The 25,098-nt window shown below is 30.5% G+C and overlaps 3 protein-coding genes and 3 long non-coding RNA genes across 6 annotated transcripts; 1 reads left to right on the top strand and 5 right to left on the bottom strand.

Moving 5' to 3' along the window:
* Position 1: 1 nt before the first annotated feature.
* LOC111422457 (uncharacterized) lies at positions 2 to 639 on the bottom strand. Its single transcript, XR_002707338.2, has 2 exons — positions 503 to 639; positions 2 to 423 (listed from the first exon to the last, which is right to left on the bottom strand). It is a non-coding gene; the product is annotated as an uncharacterized lncRNA (long non-coding RNA).
* A 139-nt stretch (positions 640 to 778) lies between these two features.
* Positions 779 to 1,351, bottom strand: LOC111422452 (uncharacterized). Its single transcript, XR_002707336.2, has 2 exons — positions 1,181 to 1,351; positions 779 to 1,102 (listed from the first exon to the last, which is right to left on the bottom strand). It is a non-coding gene; the product is annotated as an uncharacterized lncRNA (long non-coding RNA).
* An 844-nt stretch (positions 1,352 to 2,195) lies between these two features.
* Positions 2,196 to 3,488, top strand: LOC111422451 (Mos oncogene). The gene is made up of 3 exons (XM_071195564.1): positions 2,196 to 2,356; positions 2,411 to 3,029; positions 3,093 to 3,488. The coding sequence occupies exons 1-3, from the start codon at positions 2,259 to 2,261 to the stop codon at positions 3,384 to 3,386; spliced, it is 1,011 nt and encodes a 336-aa protein (XP_071051665.1). The 5' UTR covers positions 2,196 to 2,258; the 3' UTR covers positions 3,387 to 3,488.
* A 455-nt stretch (positions 3,489 to 3,943) lies between these two features.
* LOC139429612 (uncharacterized) lies at positions 3,944 to 4,783 on the bottom strand. Its single transcript, XM_071195548.1, has 3 exons — positions 4,680 to 4,783; positions 4,528 to 4,626; positions 3,944 to 4,475 (listed from the first exon to the last, which is right to left on the bottom strand). Exons 1-3 carry the CDS (start codon positions 4,744 to 4,746, stop codon positions 4,303 to 4,305), a joined length of 339 nt encoding a protein of 112 aa, XP_071051649.1. The 5' UTR covers positions 4,747 to 4,783; the 3' UTR covers positions 3,944 to 4,302.
* A 7,911-nt stretch (positions 4,784 to 12,694) lies between these two features.
* LOC111422453 (barH-like 1 homeobox protein) lies at positions 12,695 to 14,103 on the bottom strand. The gene is made up of 3 exons (XM_023055641.2): positions 13,763 to 14,103; positions 13,147 to 13,423; positions 12,695 to 13,094 (listed from the first exon to the last, which is right to left on the bottom strand). Exons 1-3 carry the CDS (start codon positions 13,821 to 13,823, stop codon positions 12,857 to 12,859), a joined length of 576 nt encoding a protein of 191 aa, XP_022911409.1. The 5' UTR covers positions 13,824 to 14,103; the 3' UTR covers positions 12,695 to 12,856.
* A 5,529-nt stretch (positions 14,104 to 19,632) lies between these two features.
* On the bottom strand, positions 19,633 to 20,479 carry LOC111422456 (uncharacterized). The gene is made up of 2 exons (XR_002707337.2): positions 20,311 to 20,479; positions 19,633 to 20,221 (listed from the first exon to the last, which is right to left on the bottom strand). It is a non-coding gene; the product is annotated as an uncharacterized lncRNA (long non-coding RNA).
* Positions 20,480 to 25,098: the final 4,619 nt, after the last annotated feature.

Genomic DNA, 25,098 nt, shown 5'->3' on the forward strand with positions numbered 1-25,098 from the left:
ACAATATTTAACAGTTTTATTTTTTAATTTATAATTATATATGTATTTATAAATAATCATTAAATTAATTTGGGGCTATAATTGTTTTAATTATAAAAATTATCAACTTTTAGAATTAATTTAATTTTTGTTCAAAATTTATACAAAGTGGTCGAAATACATACATTTACAAAATATTTATTTTCGTTTGGTTCTTGTTCTAAATTATTACTTTTATTTTCTTCTTTAACTGCCTTGACGGTGTAATCATCAAAATATTCCGGGCTATGCCTTAAAATTCACTTTTCTGAACATTGATCGGCAACAATAAACTTTTTCAAAGTCTTCAATTAAGAACTTATCGTGACCTTCAGTTTCCGATTAAAGAACTTCAATAGGACCCGGATGTTGATTTGCTTGCTGCCTTCCACGTGGAACGAATTCCTAAAACAAAAATATAGTAAAAAACTAAATTTAATGAAAAGTGAGGTTATGTTGATTCTTTTAAGTTTTCGTGATTTACCTGTGGTTCATTGGCAGCAATCATTATTTCGGCTTTCACATCCAGATTTGCCACGTTTTAAATCGATTCCATACGGAGGAATCCTTTTTATTTAATCCTGTAGAAAAAACCGGTTGAAATTGAAATCTGAAAATGTTAGGTTATGTTTAAATTTGTAGTGGAATTAAAATTCATACAACAATATCTAACAGTTTTATTTTTTAATTTATAATTATATATCTATTTATAAATAATCATTAAATTAATTTTGGGCTATAATTGTTTTAATTATAAAAATTATTAACTTTTAGAATTAATTTAATTTTTGTGCAAAATTTATACAAAGTGGTCGAAATACATACATTTACAAAATATTTATTTTCGTTTGGTTCTTGTTCTAAATTATTACTTTTATTTTCTTCTTTAACTGTCTTAACAGCGTAATCATCAAAATATTCCGGGCTAAGCCTTAAAATCCACTTTTCTGAACATTGATCGGCAACAATAAACTTTTTCAAAGTCTTCAATTAAGAACTTATCGTGACCTTCAGCTTCCGTTTAAAGAACTTCAATAGGACCCGGATGTTGATTTGTTTGCTGCCTTCCACGTGGAACGAATTCCTAAAACAAAAATATAGTAAAAATTAAATTTAATGAAAAGTGAGGTTATGTTGATTCTTTTAAGTTTTCGTAATTTACCTGTGGTTCATTGGCAGCAATCATTATTTCGGCTTTCACATCCAGATTTGCCACGTTTTAAATCGATTCCATACGGAGGAATCCTTTTTATTTTTAATCCTGTAGAAAAAACCGGTTGAAATTGAAATCTGAAAATGTTAGGTTATGTTTAAGATTTGTAGTGGAATTAAAATTCATACAACAATATCTAACAGTTTTATTTTTTAATTTATAATTATATATGTATTTATAAATAATCATTAAATTAATTTGGGGCTATAATTGTTTTAATTATAAAAATTATTAACTTTTAGAATTAATTTAATTTTTGTTCAAAATTTATACAAAGTGGTTGAAATACATACATTTACAAAATATTTATTTTCGTTTGATTCTTGTTCTAAATTATTATTTTTATTTTCTTCTTTAACTGTCTTAATGGTGTAATCATCAAAATATTCCGGGCTATGCCTTAAAATCCACTTTTCTGAACATTGATCGGCAACAATAAAAACTTTTTCAAAGTCTTCAATTAAGAATTTATCGTGACCTTTAGCTTCCGTTTGAAGAACTTCAATAGGACCCGGATGTTGATTTGCTTGCTGCCTTCCACGTGGAAGGAATTCCTAAAACAAAAATATGGTAAAAATTAAATTTAATGAAAAGTGAGGTTATGTTGATTCTTTTAAGTTTTCTTGATTTACTTGTGGCTCATTGGCAGCAATTATTTCGGCTTTCACATCCAGATTTGCCACGTTTTAAACCGATTCCATACGGAGAAACCCTTTTTATTTTTAATCCTGTAGAAAAAACCGGTTGAAATTGAAATCTGAAAATGTTAGGTTATGTTTAAGATTTGTAGTGGAATTAAAATTCATACAACAATATCTAACAGTTTTATTTTTTAATTTATAATTATATATGTATTTATAAATAATCATTAAATTAATTTGGGGCTATAATTGTTTTAATTATAAAAGTTAATTTAATTTTTATTCAAAATTTATACAAAGTGGTCGAAATACATACATTTACAAAATACCCACCTATACAGGGAGTAAAAAAGGTGCTTTTCAAGTTTTTCTTGTTAAGATTAAAAATGGCAACCCCAATAAAGATGATTTTAAGCCCAAAAATCTTATCTCCCATAGGAAATAAGGTAAATTCCTTATTATTTATACCAACAACTCAAAAAAGGTAAAAACCACCTTTACGATCAAAAAATTTTATTCCTCAATGTATTTTTTTTAGTTTAAACATTCCAAAGATTATTTGTACATCACCAATACAAGATAATTATAGTAATAACACGATAAAAATACACGTAACAAGATGTAAAGATCACAAAAAAGTCTTAGAAATTAATACACCAAATAAAATTGATCTTTTAGAAAATGGTCTCGCCGGTTTTGATTTTAACATTTTGGGTCGAGGTTCGTTTGGAACTGTGGTAAAAAGTACTTATAAAAACAAAGCGGTTGCCGTTAAAATCGTAAAATTACGTGAAAATAAGAAAGTGTTGAATGAAACGTTTGCTTTGAATTTAAATCATAAAAACGTAATTAAATTTCACGAAATTATTAATTACGCCGATAAAAATTATGGGATCATCATCATGGAATATGCTGATAACTTTCTGCACCTAGAAAGTGTTATTAATCGTCATGAATTGGATGATTTAACGATTTATAAATATTCTAATGATATTTGTGCTGCTATTAAATATTGCCAAGATAACGGAATTGTTCATTTAGATATTAAACCGAGAAATATTTTAGTAAACACTGATGCTTGTGTTTGTAAATTATGCGATTTTGGAAATTGTTATAAAATGGGTTTAAAAGAAAATGAGTTTAAATACGTATTTCATGTAAGTTTATTTTGTTTAAAATGAAATAATAATAAATGTGTAAGGTTTTGATTTGTTTTATAGGGAACTATTAGTTACACAGCTCCTGAATTACTTTTGGGGAAATCACCAACGTTTAAATGTGATATATTTTCATTTGGAGTTCTACTTTGGCAATTAATGCATCGAGATACTCCATATAAAGGAGTTGAATTTGAATTAATTATTTACAGAGTGGTTAAATTTAATTTAAGACCAACGTCTTTTATAAATAATCAAATTTTTCAACCGTTATATACAAAGTGTTGGTCCACAAATCCCGATGAGAGGCCAACAATCACCGAAATTATAAATTATTTGAACCAAAAATTTAATTAATACAAGTATTTATTTATATATTAGGTTAAGTTCAATTTCTTTTAATATTATTTTGTACAAATATTTATTTTTTGAGTCTTTTTAAAGCTGAGGGATTCATTAAAAATTATTTATTTAACCGAGCGTGTTTTATTCCTCCTCAGTTGGTGCCCACTTCACTCTCGTCCATCCGTCTCATCCCATTCCTCATTGCAAGGGGTTTGCGCAAATTTTTCTCTATCCCTTGAATACTTTTTGAATATATAAACTGAAATGGAGAGAGATGGAAAAAACGGGGAGATGTAATGCCTCGGAATCCGGCAAATAGCAGCGAAGAAGGGATGAATGTAGAAAAAGAAAGAAAAAATTCTACAAAAAAAGTGCGCTCTTCTCTCGTGGCTTTTAGATCTCGTTGAAAATCGGACCCCGAGAAATACTAATGATGCCTGCGGATGATGTTTAATTGGGATGAAATGTTTTTTAAAGCTGTGTTATAATAAAAGGTAAAAGAGGTTAAGTTAAATAATAAAAAATTCCTCTTATAATTACGAAAAATTAGTATTAAAATTTATTTTGATTTAAAAAAATAAATGTATGCAACCCAACGTACATAGAATGATTCGGTAATAGAGTTAATTATTTATAAAATGCTTTTGTCTACGACTACCTTATAATTTATAATATATACTTTATTAATGAGTGACATTATTATTGATTTAAGTATAAATTAATTAATTTTCGTAAAAATCGTTTCATAAAATTGACATTTAATTTTGACAAATTGTTGTGAAGTTGGTTACAATTGAATTTGTGTCACTTTATTCAAAAATTTATTAAAAAAATAAATTTATAGAATCAATTTCAATAGTCGTGGAAAAATTATAGTATAATAATATACTATTTTTACATTTTGAAGGGAAACTACTATAATTTTTTATTACTTAGCTACTTGTCCTTTTTGAATACGACTCATTCTATGTTGGCAATAATGCTTCGCCCAATTTTGATTATAAGAAATGATGGCAAGAGTTGCTTCAACGTATTTTACGACATTCGTTAAAAGATCTACACCAAAACCAGGGCGAGTTATTGAAGATTTTCCATTAACACCTTACAAATAAAGAAAGTAATAATTCAACATATTTAATGAATAAATTTTTACCAGGACATAAAGTTGATTCCCATCCAATCGGATTTTTCATTATGTTAAAAAGAATCGTTGCTGATTGACTTGCCACATACTGCAAATTCTGTTGAGCTTCTATAAAAACGTTTTTAAATTAAATTAATTAATTAATAAAATTAAAATCATACGGGTTGATTGAAATAAACATAATTGTGTAATCGATAACAAAAATACGACTTTTGATACGTTTTTCATTTCTATCTTCGAGTTATGACGGTTAAATGTAAAATTTTAATTAACAATACGCTTATTAACTTTAATATAATGATCCTCCTACATAGAAACCCACATTTAATAGAATTTACTTAATTTTGTTTTAATCCAATCCTGTTTAAGTATTTCTACAACAAAATTATTTTTTTATAATTTTTTTTAGTATTATAACCAATTATCAAATTAACAAGTATAACAACTATATACAGAGTGAGTCAGAAATAATGGGAAATCCGAATACCGGAGACACCAAAATATGACGATTTAATCCAACATCTCCTATACAGATGTCGTTGAAAGATAAATACTTAATAATTTTGAAGCTTTTTGTACTATTAACATAAAATTTGGTAGTTTTGTGTTTTCGAGAATGAGAAATACGAATTTGAAACTTGTTTTGTGATTGTATAGTGAGAGAAAATATCTCTTTTACAATTTATTATAGCCCCTTATTACTGTTTTAAATTTGCCGCGTGTTATTTCCACAAGGATCCTTTAAATATTGTCTTCTCAAAAACGAAAAGTTATTTTTCAAAACGGTTTGGTTCATTGGAAAGATGAATTTAGATTTTATTAGACATTATTAGACATTATTAGACAGATTTTATATGAATTTTTAAAACTTAATGGGCGAAAATTGCAAAATTCGAAAAAATTGTCGATTATTTCATAAATTTATTTCTCAAGAACTAAAAGCGATTTTTCAAAGCGGCTTTTTGCATTAAAAAGAGGATACTTTAATTAATAATTGGTGATATTTCCACAAGGATCCTTCAAGAAATTAATTTTATAGCGAATTTTGAAAATTATCGATGAAAATTGCTACATCGAAAATTTTATGAAAACTTCAAATGTTGTTTTCTCAAAAACGAAAAGTTATTTTTCAAAACGGGTTTGTTCATTGGAAAGAGGACACTTTTATTAACATTTTGCGAAATTTTCATACTCATATTCCAAGAAATGGATTTTATACGAATTTTTAAAACTTAATCGGCGAAAATTGTAAAATTCGAAAAAATTATCGATCATTTCAAAAATTTATTTCTCAAGAACTAAAAGTGATTCTTCAAAACGGGTTTTTGCATTAAAAAGAGGATACTTTAATTAATAATTGGTGATATTTTCACAAGGATCGTTCAAGAAATGAATTTATAGCGAATTTTGAAAGTTATCGATGAAAATCGAAAACTTTATGAAAACTTCAAATATTGTTTTCTCAAAAACGAAAAGTTATTTTTCAAAACGGGTTGGTTCATTGGAAAGAGGGCTCTTTTATTAACACTTTGGGAAATTTTTATACTCATATTCCAAGAACTGGATTTTATAGGAATTTTTAAAACTTAATCGGGAAAATTTCAAAATTCGATAAATAGTCGATCATTTGAAAAATTTATTTCTCAAAAACTAAAAGTGATTTTTCAAAACGGCTTTTTGCATTAAAAAGAGGATACTTTAATTAATAATTGGTGATATTTTCACAAGGATCGTTCAAGAAATGAATTTATAGCGAATTTTGAAAGTTATCGATGAAAATTGCAACATCGAAAATTTTATCTAAACTTTAAATATTGTTTTCTCAAAAACGAAAAGTTATTTTTCAAAACGGGTTGATTCGTTGGAAAGAGGACACTTTTATTAACACTTTAGGAAATTTTCATACTCCTATTCCAAGAACTGGATTTTATACGAATTTTTAAAACTTAATCGGCGAAAATTGCAAAATTCGAAAAAATTATCGATCATTTCAAAAATTTATTTCTCAAGAACTAAAAGTGATTCTTCAAAACGGGTTTTTGCATTAAAAAGAGGATACTTTAATTAATAATTGGTGATATTTTCACAAGGATCGTTCAAGAAATGAATTTATAGCGAATTTTGAAAGTTATCGATGAAAATCGAAAACTTTATGAAAACTTCAAATATTGTTTTCTCAAAAACGAAAAGTTATTTTTCAAAACGGGTTGGTTCATTGGTAAGAGGGCTCTTTTATTAACACTTTGGGAAATTTTTATACTCATATTCCAAGAACTGGATTTTATACGAATTTTTAAAACTTAATCGGGAAAATTTCAAAATTCGATAAATAGTCGACCATTTGAAAAATTTATTTCTCAAAAACTAAAAGTGATTTTTCAAAACGGCTTTTTGCATTAACAAGAGGATACTTTAATTAATAATTGGTGATATTTTCACAAGGATCGTTCAAGAAATGAATTTATAGCGAATTTTGAAAGTTATCGATGAAAATCGAAAACTTTATGAAAACTTCAAATATTGTTTTCTCAAAAACGAAAAGTTATTTCTCAAAACGGGTTGGTTCATTGGAAAGAGGGCTCTTTTATTAACACTTTGGGAAATTTTTATACTCATATTCCAAGAACTGGATTTTATACGAATTTTTAAAGCTTAATGGGAGAAAATTGCAAAATTCGAAAAAATTGTTGATTATTTCAAAAATTTATTTCTCAAAAACTAAAAGTGATTTTTCAAAACGGCTTTTTGCATTAAAAAGAGGATACTTTAATTAATAATTGGTGATATTTCCACAAGGATCCTTCAAGAAATTAATTTTTTAACGAATTTTGAAAATTAACGATGAAAATTGCAACATCGAAAATTTTATCTAAACTTTAAATATTGTTTTCTCAAAAACGAAAAGTTATTTTTCAAAACGGGTTGATTCATTGGAAAGAGAACACTTTTATTAACACGTTGGGAAATTTTTATACTCCTATTCCAAGAACTGGATTTTATACGAATTTTTAAAACTTAATCGGCGAAAATTGCAAAATTCGAAAAAATTATCGATCATTTCAAAAATTTATTTCTCAAGAACTAAAAGTGATTTTTCAAAACGGCTGTTTGCATTAAAAAGAGGACACTTTAATTAATAATTGGTGATATTTCCACAAGGATCCTTCAAGAAATGAATTTTATAACGAATTTTGAAAGTTATCCATGAAAATTGCAACATTGAAAATTTGATCAAATCTTCAAATATTGTTTTCTCAAAAACGAAAAGTTATTTTTCAAAACGAGTTGGTTCATTGGAAAGAGGACACTTTTATTAACATTTTGCGAAATTTTCATACTCATATTCCAGGAAATGGATTTTATACGAATTTTTAAAACTTAATCGGGAAAATTGCAAAATTAGAAAAAATTGGCGATTATTTCAAAAATTTATTTCTTAAGAAGTAAAAGTGATTTTTCAGATCGGCTTTTTGTATTAAAAAGAGGATACTTTAATTAATAATTGGTGATATTTCCACAAGGATCCTTCAAGAAATTAATTTTATAGCAAATTTTGAAAGTTATTGATGAAAATTGTAACATCGATAATTTTATCAAAACTTCAAATATTGTTTTCTCAAAAACTAAAAGTAATTTTTCAAAACGTGTTGGTTCATTGGAAAGAGGACACTTTTATTAACACTTTAGGAAATTTTCATACTCCTATTCCAAGAACTGGATTTTATACGAATTTTTAAATCTTAATCGGCGAAAATTGCAAAATTCGAAAAAAATTGTCGATTATTTCAAGAATGTATTTCTCAAGAACTGAAAGTGATTTTTCAAAACGGTTTTTTGCATTAAAAAGAGGATACTTTAATTAATAATTGGTGATATTTCCACAAGGATCCTTCAAGAAATGAATTTTATAACGAATTTCGAAAGTTATCGATGAAAATTGTAACATCGAAAATTTTATGAAAACTTCAAATATTGTTTTCTCAAAAACGAAAAGTTCTTTTTCAAAACGGGTTGGTTCATTGGAAAGAGGACACTTTTATTAACATTTTGGGAAATTTTCATACTCCTATTCCAAAAACTGGATTTTATACGAATTTTTAAAGCTTAATCAGCGAAAATTGCAAAATTCGAAAAAATTGTCGATCATTTCAAAAATGTATTTCTCAAGAACTGAAAGTGATTTTTCAAAACGGCTTGTTGCATTAAAAAGAGGATACTTTAATTAATAATTGGTGATATTTCCACAAGGATCCTTCAAGAAATTAATTTTTTAGCGAATTTTGAAAATTAACGATGAAAATTGCAACATCGAAAATTTTATCAAATCTTCAAATATTGTTTTCTCAAAAACGAAAAGTTATTTTTCAAAACGGGTTGGTTCATTGGAAAGAGGACACTTTTATTAACACTTTGGGAAATTTTCATCCTCATATTCCAAGAACTGGATTTTAATAAGTGATTTTATATATCGTATTGGGATTGTTATAATGAGGTTGCTAATGACAAATCTGATATAAATAAAGTTGTATTCAATGAAAAAAGTCCTATTGGGGTTGAACTTGATTATTACCTGCAGTGTCCAACACCTAAAAGAAGTAATAGATTTGTAATATCTTAATATTCCTTTTTAATATCTTTAAAAAGTATCCGGCCGGATTTTAAAAAATGGCCGGGTAGGCCGGATATCCGTTCCACCACTAAACTCGGGGTTGCGTTGGTTTACTATCTTGGCAAGTTTTCTAGGTTGATGGATCTGAAACCTGATCACTAGCTGGACTGATAACTTTTGTAATAACATAGCTCCCTATGGTTACGTTTTGGAACAAACTTTTCAGAAACTTTCTTATCAGTACTACTAAGCACATGCGAGCCAACCAAAACTCAGTCTCCAACCTTGAATTCACCATCTTTTGTCGATCTTGCTGTTTCTTATGCGTGCTACGGGCATCTTGTAGAATTTTGAGTAATCGTTTTAGACAATCGTTACCTCACTGGTTTGGTGGCCAAAAACAAATCATAAGACACCACAACAACAGCTGGCATAAATCTATTCTGTCGGGCCGCCCTAAACACAATTTTGATTCCGCAATGATTAGAGAGTGTATCAGCAACCTGAGAGAACTCGTTAGGGGCAATGATGTTACTCTTGGTATAAAATTTGTTTGTATAACCGCGGGGATTTCTTGATTTCTGGTGCCTAACAGTAATTTTTCATTTTGTTACTGCATGGGATTAATAGATGGCGTTACATAGCACATTAAATGTCACCAATTGGTGCCATCTCTTATTCAATAGGACAACTATAATTGGACGTGGATAGTTTCAGACATGGTAGTCTTTATGCTAGATATAAAATTCTTTAAATCTTAATAAATGCATAACTGCATAACATCTCGTAGAAGACTAAAAAGAGGGGTGACTAAGACTAAAAAATAAAAAAAAAACAGAAAACGAACGAGAATATCCAGGGGGTTCTTAATACGGTCCTCTTGCATTCATCGTATTCAGAAGCGTGCCTTTTCTCTTCGTCGTTAACAAGACGGCTCCGGTCGACGAGTTTACCCCAAGCAATTAACATATCATTTGAGTGTTTGTTGCTCGTTATTGCGCGCCGTGGGCGGTCCAATTGCCCAACAACTCCCAGCCCCAAACTTGCGTAATCGGTCCTGATTGGAACCCGAGGCGACGCGCGACGTCGCGACGCCCCAAAAACCGTTTCGAGAACACGGAAACGTTGTCGTCGATTAACCAACAAGCGCCCTCTATATCCCCCCGGGTTTCGATTGCTTATGTAATGGGAACTGGAAAGCCGAGACCGAGCTGGACTCGGTGATGTTTCAATTTGCAAGTTAAAGGATATCTTTTCGAAGTGGGAATCGAAACTTTTTTACTTTTCAAATAACAATTGAACGAGAAGAAAGAGGCAATTTCAAAACAACCACGACATTAAATTTATTAAAAACCAAAAATCGCTTTAATTAAGACTTGTAATAGTGATAATCCTGGGGTTTAAATCTCTATTATACTGGGGGCCAAATGAACCGTAACGATGTAATTAGGGTCTTCGAGGCCCCTTTTTCAACAGTGTTTACTGTCAATTATTCCGCATATCTAACAGTTGCTGAATATATCCCTTAGTTTGAGGCGCAAATTGGGGGAGCTTGAATTCTATTTGAGTTTTTGATTGCGGTTAGAGGTCTAATTAGAGAATAATAACCACTTTGAAAAATATATACAGGGTGTTACACGCCATCTATCGATTTTTATTGTAAAAAGAATTAATTAAATTTGATCTTTATAAATTTATTTATTTTTCTTTTTTAAGTTAATAAAAATTTTCTTCTTTCTTTTTTATATTTAAAATAAGGTTTTAAAGTCAATTTTTAAACATTAAGAAATAAATTAAAATAATAAAATTAAAATATAATAAGTAGCTACTTCACATTGGTTGGAGTATCGTTGCGATTTAATCGTAAGTATTTCGTTAAAAATTATTTTCTGAAATATTAAATTAAGTCTGCTGAATAAGTAATTAATTCATAAAAAAAATCAATCAAAAAATTATTTCAATTAATTGGATAAATAATTAGAAAAAATATGGCGCCATCTGTTGATTTTAATAGCAAAAATAATTCGTTAATGATGTTCGATCTTAATTAATTTTTAAAAATTTTTTACATTACTTTTTTAAATAAATTTTCTTTTTATTCTTTTACATTTAAAATAACATTTTAAAGCCAATTTTTGAAGATTAAGAAATAAATTAAAATAATAAAATTAAAATATTTTATAATAAGTAGCAACTTCACGTTGGTTGGGGTATCGTTGCGATTTAATCGTATTTGGTTAAAAATTATTTTCTAAAATACTAAATTAAGCGTGCTGAATAGGTAATAAATTCATAAAAAAAATCAATCAAAAAATTATTTAAATTAATTGGATAAATAATTAAAAAAATATGGCGCCATCTGTTGATTTTAATAGCAAAAAAATTATGGTTAATGAAGTAAGATCTTAATAAAGTTATAAATTATTTTACGTACATTATTTTTTTAAATAAATTTTCATTTTATGCTTTTACATTTAAAATAACATTTTAATGCCAATTTTTGAAGATAAAGAAATAAATTAAAATAATAAAATTAAAATATTTTATAATAAGTAGCAACTTCACGTTGGTTGGAGTATCGTTGCAATTTAATCGTAAGTATTTCGTTAAAAATTATGTTCTGAAATACTAAATTAAGCGTGCTAATAACTAATCGAATCATAAAAAAAATCAATCTATAAATTAATTGGATAATTAAAAAATATGGCGCCATCTGTTGATTTTAATAGCAAAAAGAATTCGTTAATGAAATTAGATCTTAATAAATTTATTAAGTAATTTTTTAAATCCATTTTATTCTTTTATATTTAAAATAAGATTTAAAAGTCATTTTTCAATATCTAAAAATAAGTTATTATTATTTTATTTCAATACTTTTTTTATAAGTACTAACTTCACTCATGTTTTGGTTTTGTTGTGATTCAGCGGTTGACAGTTTTAAAATTGTTTAAGTTTTAACCGTAAGTATTTCATTAAATATTATTTCCTGATACTTAAATTCATTCTAAATCGCTTCGTGGAACGATAAATTAACTATAACAATAATTATTCTTCTTCGGGAAATAAGTAAAAAAAATCAATAAGAATCGATAATTGATTTAGAATTAATTTATGATATCAACACTTTTATTTCAAATTAAGTCATTGAGATTGATTTATTATTAATAATGTTGCAGCATCTTAGAATATTTGGAATTGTGGCACCATCTATTAGGGATCGGATTTTTTCCATAAAAACCAACTTCACTTATGTTTTGGTTTTGTTGTGATTGAGTGGTTGACAGCTTTAAAATTGTTTAAGATTTAATCGTAAGTATTTCATTAAATTTTATCTCCTGATACTTAAATTCATTCTAAATCGCTCCCCGGAACGATAAATTAAGTATAACAATCGTTTTTTCATCATCATGATGTTGATTTATTATTAATAATCTTATTGTTGTAGCATCTTAGAATATTTGGAGTTGTGGCGCCATCTATTAGGGATTCGTGAAAATTTTTGGGTGAGCTTTTATTAATAATTTATTATTTTCTTTTTAATTAATTTATTATTAATTATATCTTCTACATAGATAGATTAAAACAAACATCTAATTTTATTAATAATTGCACCGTATGGTTTAACAAATACATAATCTACAATAAATAATTATTGTTATAAATCCTAAAAAAATGCTTAAAAATTTTTAAGATAACTTTCACCCTCACTTTTTAATTTTAATTTAAATTTTATAATTGGCATCCATGAACATAAGTGACATTGTGAAAAATAGCAGCTGCTGCAGTGGTCAAAAAGCTGCACGGACTTTGAGTTGTGTATCTACCCATGGTAACTGGAGGGCAACAAGGTGGTTGTTGTTGTTCGTTTGAAGATCTTAATGAGCTCGTCGAAAGCAACTCCTTTTCAACATTCGCTTGATGCCTTAATTGTTCCAATCTCAATTGGTTTTGCCTTTTCCATTTTGTCCTAATCAAATCATTTCAATCTTTTTTGATCAAATACTACAAAAAAAATTTACCTTCTATTTTGATACCATGTTTTTACTTGAGTTTCTGATAGATTTAAAGCGTCGGCCACATCGCTTCTATCAGCTACTGAAAGATATTTTTGACACCGAAATTTTCGCTCCAAATATGCCAATTGAGCGTGGGTGAACGCGGTTCTTCGTCGACGGGGTTTTCGTCCTTTTACGGATTCATTAGAATCTGTCGGATTGATAATGGATTCTTCGGAACTCAATCGAGAATCCGACGGGTCGATATCGTTCCGTTGGGTTTGAACCAAATCTTCGGTATCTAATCGTTCGAAAAAAGAAATTTAATTTAATTTTAAAACATTGAGATGATTTTGTGAAATGTAATTTTAAAAAACGAGTTTTTCTCGCTAAGGTGATGTAATACGTTTGGGAAAAAGTCCCTTCAAGTGCCCAGATCGCCTTCGGCATTAATTAAGCTTTGTTTCCGTGCCTTGCGTATATTAAAGCGAAGTCATGAAGCCGCTCTCCAATTATTTTTTTCCAAGAACAACAACAGCAACAACAAAAAGAAGTACTTTTATCCCCCGAAACAAAAAAAAAATAAGAAAACAAAGCGAAAATCTCTCCTTTTTTTAAATAAAATTAAATTAGTACTCACCTGATGTCGCCAAAACATCCCCCAACAAATCCTTGATTAAAAATGATTTATATTCTTGCATTTTTTTGGATTCAAAACGATTCACTTTGTTTTAACCACTTAATTGTACATATTTTCTCACTAAACAATCTTCTTTAATATGTTATTATATTATTTATACATTTTTATTGAGGCAGAAAAAAATTAAATTAAAAATAATATTAAAATCACTTAATAGTTAGATGATTTAATGGAAAATTTGTTTCTAAATCGTTCGTAACCGCAGTTGTGGATCGACTTCCGGTAGGAAAATCTGTTGGCGGTGGTAACAACGGCGGCGGTGGTGGTGGTGGCGTAAATACATCGCCTATCCACGAGAATCCACCCCCGTATAAATGCTCCGCCCATCCAGATTACCAAGAGCCACGCCTCGCACATCCCCCTTGCGCTATTATCCGACTAATTTCGGGGCAAATCTGCCACTTTCAAGTACTCTGTATATATTTACGAATAGCAAGACAGAGAACGATAGCGAGAACGCGAGGGTTGAAACGAAAAATACCTTGAAAACGAATTGTAAACGAATTTTTTTGTGTTTGTGAGTTAAGAAAGGGATGTTTTGTGTATTTTGATGAAGGATGAAAAATGTTGTAATTAAATTTCAAGAAGGTATGTACGAAATATTTCAGTGCTTTAATTTGACGTATTTAATTCTTTTTTAGGTTTTCAAGATTTCCAGAGAAGACGAGTTTAATAACGAATTTGTTGGCTTATTGTTAGAAGAACGACATGGATTTTCAGCGATGATCATGTTTGTGAGGAAATGGAAGATTCATCTTCTAACTTCATCATTAGGCTTCAAAAATAGACTCCCAACAATGAAGTTTAGCTGTTTTAGCAAAGTTGACAAATTCAGGATAAAATCCTATAACGGAAATTACCACACAACTCTATTCTTTACTTTATAAGCTGTCTCCTCTTCCATCTTCTTATTATATAGAAGGTGTTCTTCTTGAGAAATTATCTACAATCAAGGATCTGGGAGTAACTTTTGACCGCAAATTGTCTTTTGTACCTCACATCGAAAATATTGCATCTTCTGCAGCGAGGATGCTTGGTTTCGTTTTGCGCACCTCGCGTGCTTTTTCTGATATCGGTGTGTACAAGACCCTATTTTCGACCTTTGTATTGTCCAAATTGGAATATGGCTCTGTAATTTGGTCGCCACATTATGTGTGTCATAGACTTATATTGGAGAGAATTCAGAGGAGATTTCTCAAATATTTGTCTCTACGCCTGGACGGATCATACCCGGATCGTGGAATGGATTACGCATCCCTGCTGCGGCGTCACCATTTTTCTGCATTAGACGTAAGAAGAGATGACCAGTGCATCAAGTTTTTGCAGAAGTTAGTGCAAGGTGAATTGGATTGTGGTTGGTTGTTGTCGCGGATCATTTTCGCGGTGCCTACGCGTGCAACACGTAGTACAAATCAGTTTTATTTGAGGAATTGCAGATCCAATGTTTTAGCCAACTCCCCGGTGCAGAGGATGTGTAAACTAACTAACAATCAATAATAGTGTAAGAGTGTTTATGTGAATTATTATTATTATTATTATTTATAATCCATAAGCACAACACACCAAGCCACTTTCATTGGTTTAAGAAATACCACATCAAAGTTTGCAGATATGCGTATACAGCGTGTCCCGTATCTTCCGCATCAGAGCATTATACGGTTGTAGAATACATTATTCTGAAGCGATCTTTCTAATAAAATTTTTTCGAAATGTTTATAATAACCGCACGGGAACTGTTTAACGACGACCAATAACGGACAACTTTGATTCATCGAAAAAGTTTATTTCTCTTTCCATGACGAATTTATTGGTGAGTACACGTGGGAAACGAGTTATCATCGGCGTAGCGGACCGGCCGAGGGTGGCACCGATTACCTGAGTCTGATTTGCGATCTACTGATTGGACGAAAAACAGTTCCTTTAAACAGTTCCCGTGCGGTTATTATAAACATTTCGAAAAAATTTTATTAGAAAGATCGCTTCAGAATAATGTATCCTACAACCGTATAATGCTCTGATGCGGAAGATACGGGACACGCTGTATAGAATGTGGGACAAGACACACAAAGAAAATTTTATTTTCTTCACACAGACGGATTACAGCATTTTAAAACGTGATGCTAAATTGTTAAATCGTTTGGCATGTGGCATAAAACAAGACTCTAACTCTTGGACATCATTTGTATCCACTTATTTATGAGAAGTCTTGTTAACTCATCACTGCGACTTATAATATTTATTGTAACTTGCGCCCTCCGATAGTTTCGGGCAGATCTAGTCCTTAGTATTGCGCCAAAGTGCCTTTGTGTCGGTAGGTGTCAGATAAACCTTTTCGAAAATTTTACGTCTTAGGCAGCTTCTGACTCGTCGTTCCAAAGTCAACAAGTTTCATTCTCAGCTTATCCAAACTTGAAGAGAAGGTAATTTAAGGAGTCCCCTTTGCTGAAGCATACAACCTTTCTAGTTTTGTTTTGCGACGAATTATCATATTCTTCGTCTTTCTGTGTTCTGGAAAATCATTCCAGTGCAAAGCTTTCTTTGAGTCCTCCCATCTTTGGCCTTTTCAATATCCACAATGTCCTGTATATTCTTTGACCAGTGCGGATTTACACGTGTAGGCCTGAATTGCCATTAGGGCAGCACTTCATCAAGGTTCAAAATGGTGCAGAAGGTTTTAAGGCTGGAAAGTGGTTGTATCCGGCTTCAAGTTTTAATGAGGCCAGGGCTCTTCTTTTGAGTTGAGGAAACATGATACATATAATACAGCAGGGTTTATTACATGGTTTATCTTTATCACTGTTCATCACTGTTTATGGTTTATCTCCTGAAAAGTTGATTGCCACCTCCCTCTCCATCTCTTTGGACCAACATCAATTGCACTTTTTTCCCCATCTCACAATGTCTTGAACATTGTATTAGTCTCTGATGCCGGAGTTTCTAATTCTGTGCTATTTATCTAATTTCTTGAAATTATCCTTCATTTCTACATGTTCTTAGTTTTGTTCGGGTATTCGCGTATTTCAAAAGTCTGCTCTTTATTATCCATACGCATGAATTTTGTTGATCTGACTTTTCAGGAAATTTGCACAAAATCATGAGTGCTTGAGATGTGCATAGCCAAGTGAGATAATTCCATGACTTGTTTGATAGGGGTGTTATTGACTACCAGCTTACATCTTATTGGCTCCCTTGCTACCACCATGCATTGAGTTTTTGAAGTTGAAACAGCCAAGATAAGTCATCCACGTTGCATATTACAGATTTTCTTTTGGCCCACTATGTTTAACAAAAATGAGCTGAAACTACCGCCTTGTCTGATGTCACGTATTATTGCAATATCTTCTGTATTATTATAAAGGGGTTTATATTTCCATATCACATAAAGGAAGCAGCATCCTGTCAGCAAATCGGCAAATCATAATTATCCAGTAAGTTCTAGTAAGTATGTAGAATGTTGTTACAAGTGTAAAAAATACAAACATCGCCGGACATCTATGTCCCTCTATGTCTACTCGTATTAAAGCTAAGGTATACTTGGAGCGCGTGATACATCACTTGATTAAGCGACATTTTATCGTTTTTAGAGATTTTCAAGCTGTCTGGTAGGTAAAGGTGTAACTTATGTTAGAAAAAATGCAGAATACCGAAAAACCTAAAATACTATTTGTTTTCAAGGATAAAGCTAAGCTCCAATCACGCAATCACCAAGAAATTCTACAATAGAAAAAATAGATAAAACTACAGTTTCAGGCGAGTGTCGTTTTCTAGATGTTAGTATAAAATTAAAAGTGTATGCCTTTTATTTTATATAGAATTTAAGTCTAACTAGTTTCGGCCCTTAGCCATCTTCAGAGACTCTACAAATAGATTAACATCTCTCATCTTATCCATTTTATAAACCACAGCGGTAGGACGCGCTTGGTAGCTATGTTGCATACTTTTATTGCACTAAAACTAGAACTAACACTAGACTGAAGACTGATGACTATGTTGTATTTTTTTATTGAACTAAAACTACAACGAGAACTAGAAACATTCGGGTTTAGTCGTGAAAAGAACTTTCAGTTGTCAATGTCAACTTTAATTTTATTATTATATTCGTAATCTTCATAAAATAACCTTTAAAATGAGTCCAAACTCGACATATTTAACTTTAATATTAATGGAAATGCAATCACTTCCGGTTTGAAACGTCAACGTCAATTTTGACATATTTGTCATCTTCATTAAAAAACCTTTAAAATGAGTCCAAACATGATGCATTTATCTCAAAAAACAAAAAAGTTTGAATAAAAAACATTAAACCCGAAGTTAGCAACAATGAAGATAGCAATTTAATTTTTAAATATTCATACCAACCTTAATTTTTTATTTTTTTTTTGTTATATTTTTGTTTTTGTGACAAATATTAAGACATTTTATAAAAATTAAGAATATGTCAAAATGACATTGACATTTCAAATCGGAAGTTGCTTATATCTCGAGTAATATTGGATTTAAACGTATCATGTTTGGACTCATTTTAAAGGATTTTTCACGACGATTACAAATATGTAAAATTGACGTTGACATTTTTAACCGGAAGTTGACCATAACTTCATTAATATTGGAGATAAATATGTCGTGTTTGTACTCATTTTATAGGATTTTTAATGAAAATTACAAATATGTCAAAATTGAGGTTGACATTTTAAACCTGAAGTTAGTTATCATATAATAGACAAATAGACAACTTCATAGTGTTCTTTCATGATGTATTCTTTATTAAAAAAACATTTAAAATGAGTCCAAACAAGACGCACTTATCTCAAAAAAGTTAGAATAAAAAACATTAAACTGGAAGTTAGCAACAATGAAGTTAGCAATTTAATTTTTAAATATTAATACCAACCTTAATTTTTAATTTTTTTTTTATTATATTTTAGTTTTTAAGACATTTTATAAAAATTAAGAATATGTCAAAATGGCATTGACATTTCAAACCGGAAGTTGCCTATATCTCGAGTAATATTGGAATTAAACGTATCATGTTTGGACTCATTTTAAAGGATTTTTCACGACGATTACAGATATGTCAAAATTGACGTTGACATTCTTAACCGGAAGTTGACCATAACTTCATTAATATTAAAGATAAATATGTCGTGTTTGTACTCATTTTAAAGGATTTTTAATGAAGATTACAAATATGTTAAAATTGAGGTTGATATTTTACACCGGAAGTTAGTTATCACATAATAGAAGTTTTATAATTGAAGTTAATCTAGTGTTAGTCATTTTTCCGCACTTTCTTTTTATTTTTAACGTATTTTTTTGGTCATTGATTAAAAATATTCGTCGATTTTTAAGCTACATTTTGTTAAAAGAGTGGTTAAATTTTAACCTGTTTTAAACTTTTTTAACAAAACAGAAATATTAAGAAGCTTATTTGTAAAATGGATAAAATGAGAGTCTCTGAAGATGGCCCCTAAATTCTATATAAAATAAAAACCAGTTTAAAAGTACAAAATCAAACTCTACATTAATTCTTCAAAAATTTTTACACGAATCGTCATCATTTTGTCTCTAGTTTTGGTGATTAAATTAAACAGAAACAGCCTGTATAATTGTAAAACATAACGAGTGACCAAACGGCTTCTGTGATTGGGATAAAAATGGACAGGCACCAAACAATTTTCAATAGTTTGTGCCTGTCTATTCTGAGAAGTCTTATATTTTTAGAGATCTCGTTTTTCTCAACATTATTCATTTCTCGCTTAGTGAAGTGATGCATGACGCGGTCCACTTAAGGTTGAAACAAAGATTGACAATGTAATGCAAAAGTTATATTGGTTCTAAAACAGATCCTAGCAGTATTTCTGAAATAGTAAAGCTTTAATTCAAAATTAGAGCCATTTTGATACAAAGTATCAAGTACAACGGGTTTACAACTAAAGTACATTCTTATCAAATTTTGTATGTATAGCACCATTTATAATTTGACTAAAATTGAAATCTCTTTATTCGTATACTTATAAAAAATCAAAATATAAATATTTGATTTAAACCAAAGATCATTAAAAGATCAAAAATAAAGCTTTTATAATCAAACATCGTCCGTTGTAGAAAATCCTTTTAAAGATCGCGTCGCACAGATAATCGTAACAAAACCAATCCCCATTGGGGCCCAATGAGCGATAACGCGCCCCCCCATTTTTACCATTGACTCGTGTGCAACGGCGCTTTTGCACAACGCTAATGGCTCTCCGAAGACCATTATATGCGCGATCCCGTCGGTTTCTTGCTTGTAATGGGGCCTCGTGCCGGCACTCGACTTCGACTCTTCACCCATTGTCCGGTAGTCTCCAAAAAAAAAAACCCTCACATTCAATACAACCTCAAAATCCTTCAGTTTTCTGTCTTTCAAGTCGACGTTAAAATAGAAAAAAAATAAATAAATTTGAATTAATACGATAATTTATAAAATTATTTGATTTCGTAACGATTACCTTTGGGTCAGTGACTTCTTCGTTTTAAATGCGGCGCGAATGAATAGGTCCATCATCAAAACGGGAGCGGTTTTGCGAACGTAATAGGCTCGTTAGGCTGGTTTAGTCTCGCGCAAATTGCGGCCTTCGACGCGGCAGCGGCGGCATCAGCCGGGGGAGTCCCCGCGTCGATCTCCTCTCTCAATTACTGCCAATCAGTGCGGCGTTTGTACACCGACGTGCTCATCTCTCCCGGCCTTTAGTTAAAGCATCCCGATAACCACCCCATTTAACGATGCAAATCGAGACACAAACTTCCTACTTCACCAAACTCTCTTTATATCATTATTTCACTCTTTCAACGTTCATAAAGAAAAATTATAAAAGAACTAAATAAATAGGTTTAATGGAATGAGATGATAATGATTTGTGACGGTTTGTGTTTGGTTTTGATGGTAGCATTGATTATTAATACGTGGATGGGAGTGTTCATAAACACACCTCAATATACACCTTCGGAATAGGTGAACAGCTCAAAGGCCCGTTCGTGACGTCAGCGCTGACTAACAATTGGAATTAGAACTAACACTAGAACCAGAAACATTTGGGTTTAAGTGTGCCTCTCTTAAGACGGCTAAACTTTATGTATCTCTCTATCTCTTCAAACCATTTTCTTATGTCGTTTTCTGACACGCAACTGCTTGCGGCAGTTACTCCTTCAGAGGTTCTAAATGTAATATCAGAATGACGTTTCAAAAATGCTTTGAACCAACCGATTCCTGGTTTGTTGTTTGCAAAGGGATTTTTCCTTGGGTTTTCTTTCAGAAAGTTCATACTATTTATATCTAGAAAACTATTAAAAACAAATGGTTTGAATGAATGAAACCTGCGTATTCGAAATATTCGAGCCAAAATGGTGGTTTGACAGCTTGTCAGTGCATCTTACTACTTATCTACAAAAATAATGCCGTCTTGTTGCCTTTGGAGCAAAAATAGCAGTAAGAAGAGCTTCGACTCTTCAAAGTACCACGAGAGAGGCGTAATTTTATCAACAGAACGACATAGTTTTACCAACCTTAATTTTATTATTATATTCGTAATCTTCATAAAATAACCTTTAAAATGAGTCCAAACTTGAGGCATTTATCTCAAAAAACCAAAAAGTTCGAACTTTCAACTCTTAATTTTGACATATTTGTTAACTTCATAAAAAATCCTTTAAAATGAGTCCAAACTCGACATATTTAACTTTAATATTAATGGAAATGTAATCACTTCCGGTTTGAAATGTCAACGTCAATTTTGACATATTTGTCATCTTGATTAAAAAACCTTTAAAATGAGTCCAAAGATGACGCACTTATCTCAAAAAATAAAAAAGTTAGAATAAAAAACATTAAACCCGAAGTTAGCAACAATGAAGATAGAAATTTAATTTTTAAATATTATTAGCAATCTTAATTTTTTTTTAATATATTTGTATTTTTGTGATAAATTTTAAGACATTTTATAAAAATTAAGAATATATCAAAATGACATTGACATTTCAAACCGGAAATTGATTATATCTCTAGCAATATTGGAATTAAACGTATCATGTTTGGACTCATTTTAAAGGATTTTTGACGACGTTTACAAATCTGTCAAAATTGAGGTTGACATTTCTAACCGGAAGTTGATCTTCATTAATATTGAAGATAAATATGTCGTGTTTGTACTCACTTTAAAGGATTTTTAATAAAGATTACAAATATGTCAAAATTGAGGTTGACATTTCACACTTGAAGTTAGTTAAATATTAATACCAACCTTAATTGCCGTTTTTTTTATTATATTATTGTTTTTGTAACAAATATTAAGATATTTTATAAAAATTAAGAATATGTCAAAATGACGTTGACATTTCAAACCGGAAGTTGACCATATTAATATTGAAGATAAATATGTCGTGTTTGTACTCAATTTAAAGGATTTTTAATGAAGATTACAAATATGTAAAAATTAAGGTTGACATTTTAAACCTGAGGTTAGTTATCATATAATAAACAAATGGACAACTTCATGGTGTTCTTTCATGATGTATTCTTTATTAAAAAAACGTTTGCACTGTATCCAAACATGAACATTTATCTCAAAAAACAAAAAAGAGAATAAAGAGCATTAACCTTGACTGTTTTTAGTTATAGGTCTAGTCAAAGATTAGAGAATAAACAAAATGCGACGCTAAAGAGAAACGAGTTTTGAGAAGAGATAGAAGACATTCCACTTTAAATGTCCTGGCAATAACTAACCTAACATACAAATGTGACAGTTGGCATATTCTAACCTACAGTGTGTCCCAGGATAGATGTTACAAGAGATATATTGACTTAAAAGTTTTTGAATTTTATTTTAATACTGAGGAATTAAGCCCTGCTTGGTGTAAAGAGAATTTTAAGAATATTTTCATATTTTGAAAACAAAGTCGGCCTTGACAGTGAATCAAAAACTATTTTTAGTTTAGGTAAAGTAACCTTTTTGTTCATGATACGGAAAAATTTTATTTAAAAAAGTTGTTCAAAATGAGAAATTATGGTCCTATACAAAATTTCAGAAGGATCTATCTGCTTTGGTTGAACCATCACATTTTAGTTTAAATAACATAAATGTTGTATAATTTTATTTTATTTATAAAAAGTCTAACGTACACACTGTCGTTTATTCAACATAATAACCACCCTTTGTTGCACACTTTTCTATACAATGCCTGAATTCTCTTAACCTAATTTTCTATTGTCGTTATATTTCTTTTTCTCGCATAACAGTCATATATGTGAGATTAGTATTAGGAAATCTCTCGTTAAACTGCTGCACCACTGCTCTTACAATTAGTGCACTTGGCCCAAGCCCATAACACTATACGACGTAAATTTTCTGTTCTAATATTAAAATAATGCAAGAGTAATCGAAAAGTGAATTAAAACTGAGGGATAATACATTTTTTTTATGGCATTTTTCATTGTTTTTGTTTACTCTGATCTAATCTAAAATATAGTAATTTAATCAATGTAGGTACATCTTTCTGGAATTTTGCATGGTGCCAAAATTTTTCATACTGAACAAGTTTTCTTAATAAAATTTTGCCGTATCATAAACAAAAAGCCTACTTTACCTGAACTAAAAATAGTTGAATGAAAAAATTGATTTTCAAAATATGAAAATATACTTAAAATTCTCTCCACACCAAGCAGAGCTTAATTCCCCATCCTTAAAATAAAATTCAAATATTTTTAGGTCATTATACCTATTGTAACATCTATCCTGGGACACACTGTATATAAGATGAGACGTTAGAGTGAGAAACCCTAGTTTTGAAAAAAGATAGAAAACATTCCAATTTAAATGTCCTGACAATAACAAATCATACCAAATTAAATGTCCATAGCATTCAAGGTCATAAAAAATGGTAGTCCTACATCAAAGGTGCCTACACGAAGCGTCGCATCTTGTTTATTCTTTAATCTTTGGTCTAGTGTTAGTTCTAGTTTAACATTAACACTAACACAACAATTAGAACTAGAATTATTCGGGTTTAGCAGTATGGAGAGACGTGCGGCTTTTTTGTTCTAGTTTTACACTAGTACTATCACTAGAACTAACATTATACCTATAAATAAAATCATTTGGGTTTAGACTAGAATTAGAATCATTCAGGTTTAGCCGTCTTAGGAGACGTGCGGCTAAACCCGAATGATTCTAATTCTAGGTATAGTGCTAGTCCTAGTTTTACACCTACACTATTTCTATGTAGAACTAACACTATACCTAGATCTAGAATCATTTGGGTTTAGCCGCACGTCTCTTAAGACGGCTAAACCTGAATGATTCTAGTTCTAGGTTTTGTATTAGTTCCAATGATAGTGGTAGTGTAAGACTAGAACTAACAGAATGAACCAAAGGGAGGGGTATGAACCAAAGTTTGGGGGAAAAAAATTAGGTTGGTATTAAAAGTAACTAGATCTAGGGATTTTTAGAAAAGTAAATAGAAAAATTTAAATACAATGGCGCCACCTAGATTTGAGTGTGGTGAATAAATAAAACACAAATTTAATAAATAAAAATTAATATATTTATTTTAAAACACATTTTTAGTGTTATCTTATGCTAACTAGCACTACCTACCACTGCCACTAGAACTAACACAAGACCTAGAACTAGAATCATTCGGGTTTAGCCGTCTTGAGAGACGTGCGGCTAAACCCGAATGATTCTAGTTTTAGGTCTTGTGTTAGTTCTAGTGATAGTGTAAAACTAGAACTAACACTAGACCTACAACTAGAAAGTTTCCGGCATTAGTCTAGAATGTGTTTTAAAATAAATATATTAATTTTTATTTATTAAATTTGTGTTTTATTTATTCACCACACTCAAATCTAGGTGGCGCCATTGTATATAAATTTTTCTATTTACTTTTCTAAAAATGCCTAGATCTAGTTACTTTTAATACCAACCTAATTTTTTTCCCCCAAACTTTGATTCATACCTCTCCCTATACTTAATACATTGAAACGTGACGTCACCGCAGGATTGGCAGTTAGAGGGCGCCGCGACCGCCATCTATAGGTTATCAGGCCAACCACACCCTTTTAGTTTCACCACCCACCGCTAGGTGGCGTCGCACGAGGTAGGCAACCAACAACGCATGCGCGTGTGACGTCACGAAAGAATGAAGGAATCCTTCCGCTGCAGAACTCTCATTATTCCCCTACTTGTTGTATATTTGTATTGAAGTAAAACTAGAACTAGAATGTTTTTAGGCGGCCAGCAACA

Source organism: Onthophagus taurus, chromosome 3 (assembly GCF_036711975.1).
Source record: "Onthophagus taurus isolate NC chromosome 3, IU_Otau_3.0, whole genome shotgun sequence".
In the NCBI taxonomy this organism is placed as follows: domain Eukaryota; kingdom Metazoa; phylum Arthropoda; class Insecta; order Coleoptera; family Scarabaeidae; genus Onthophagus; species Onthophagus taurus.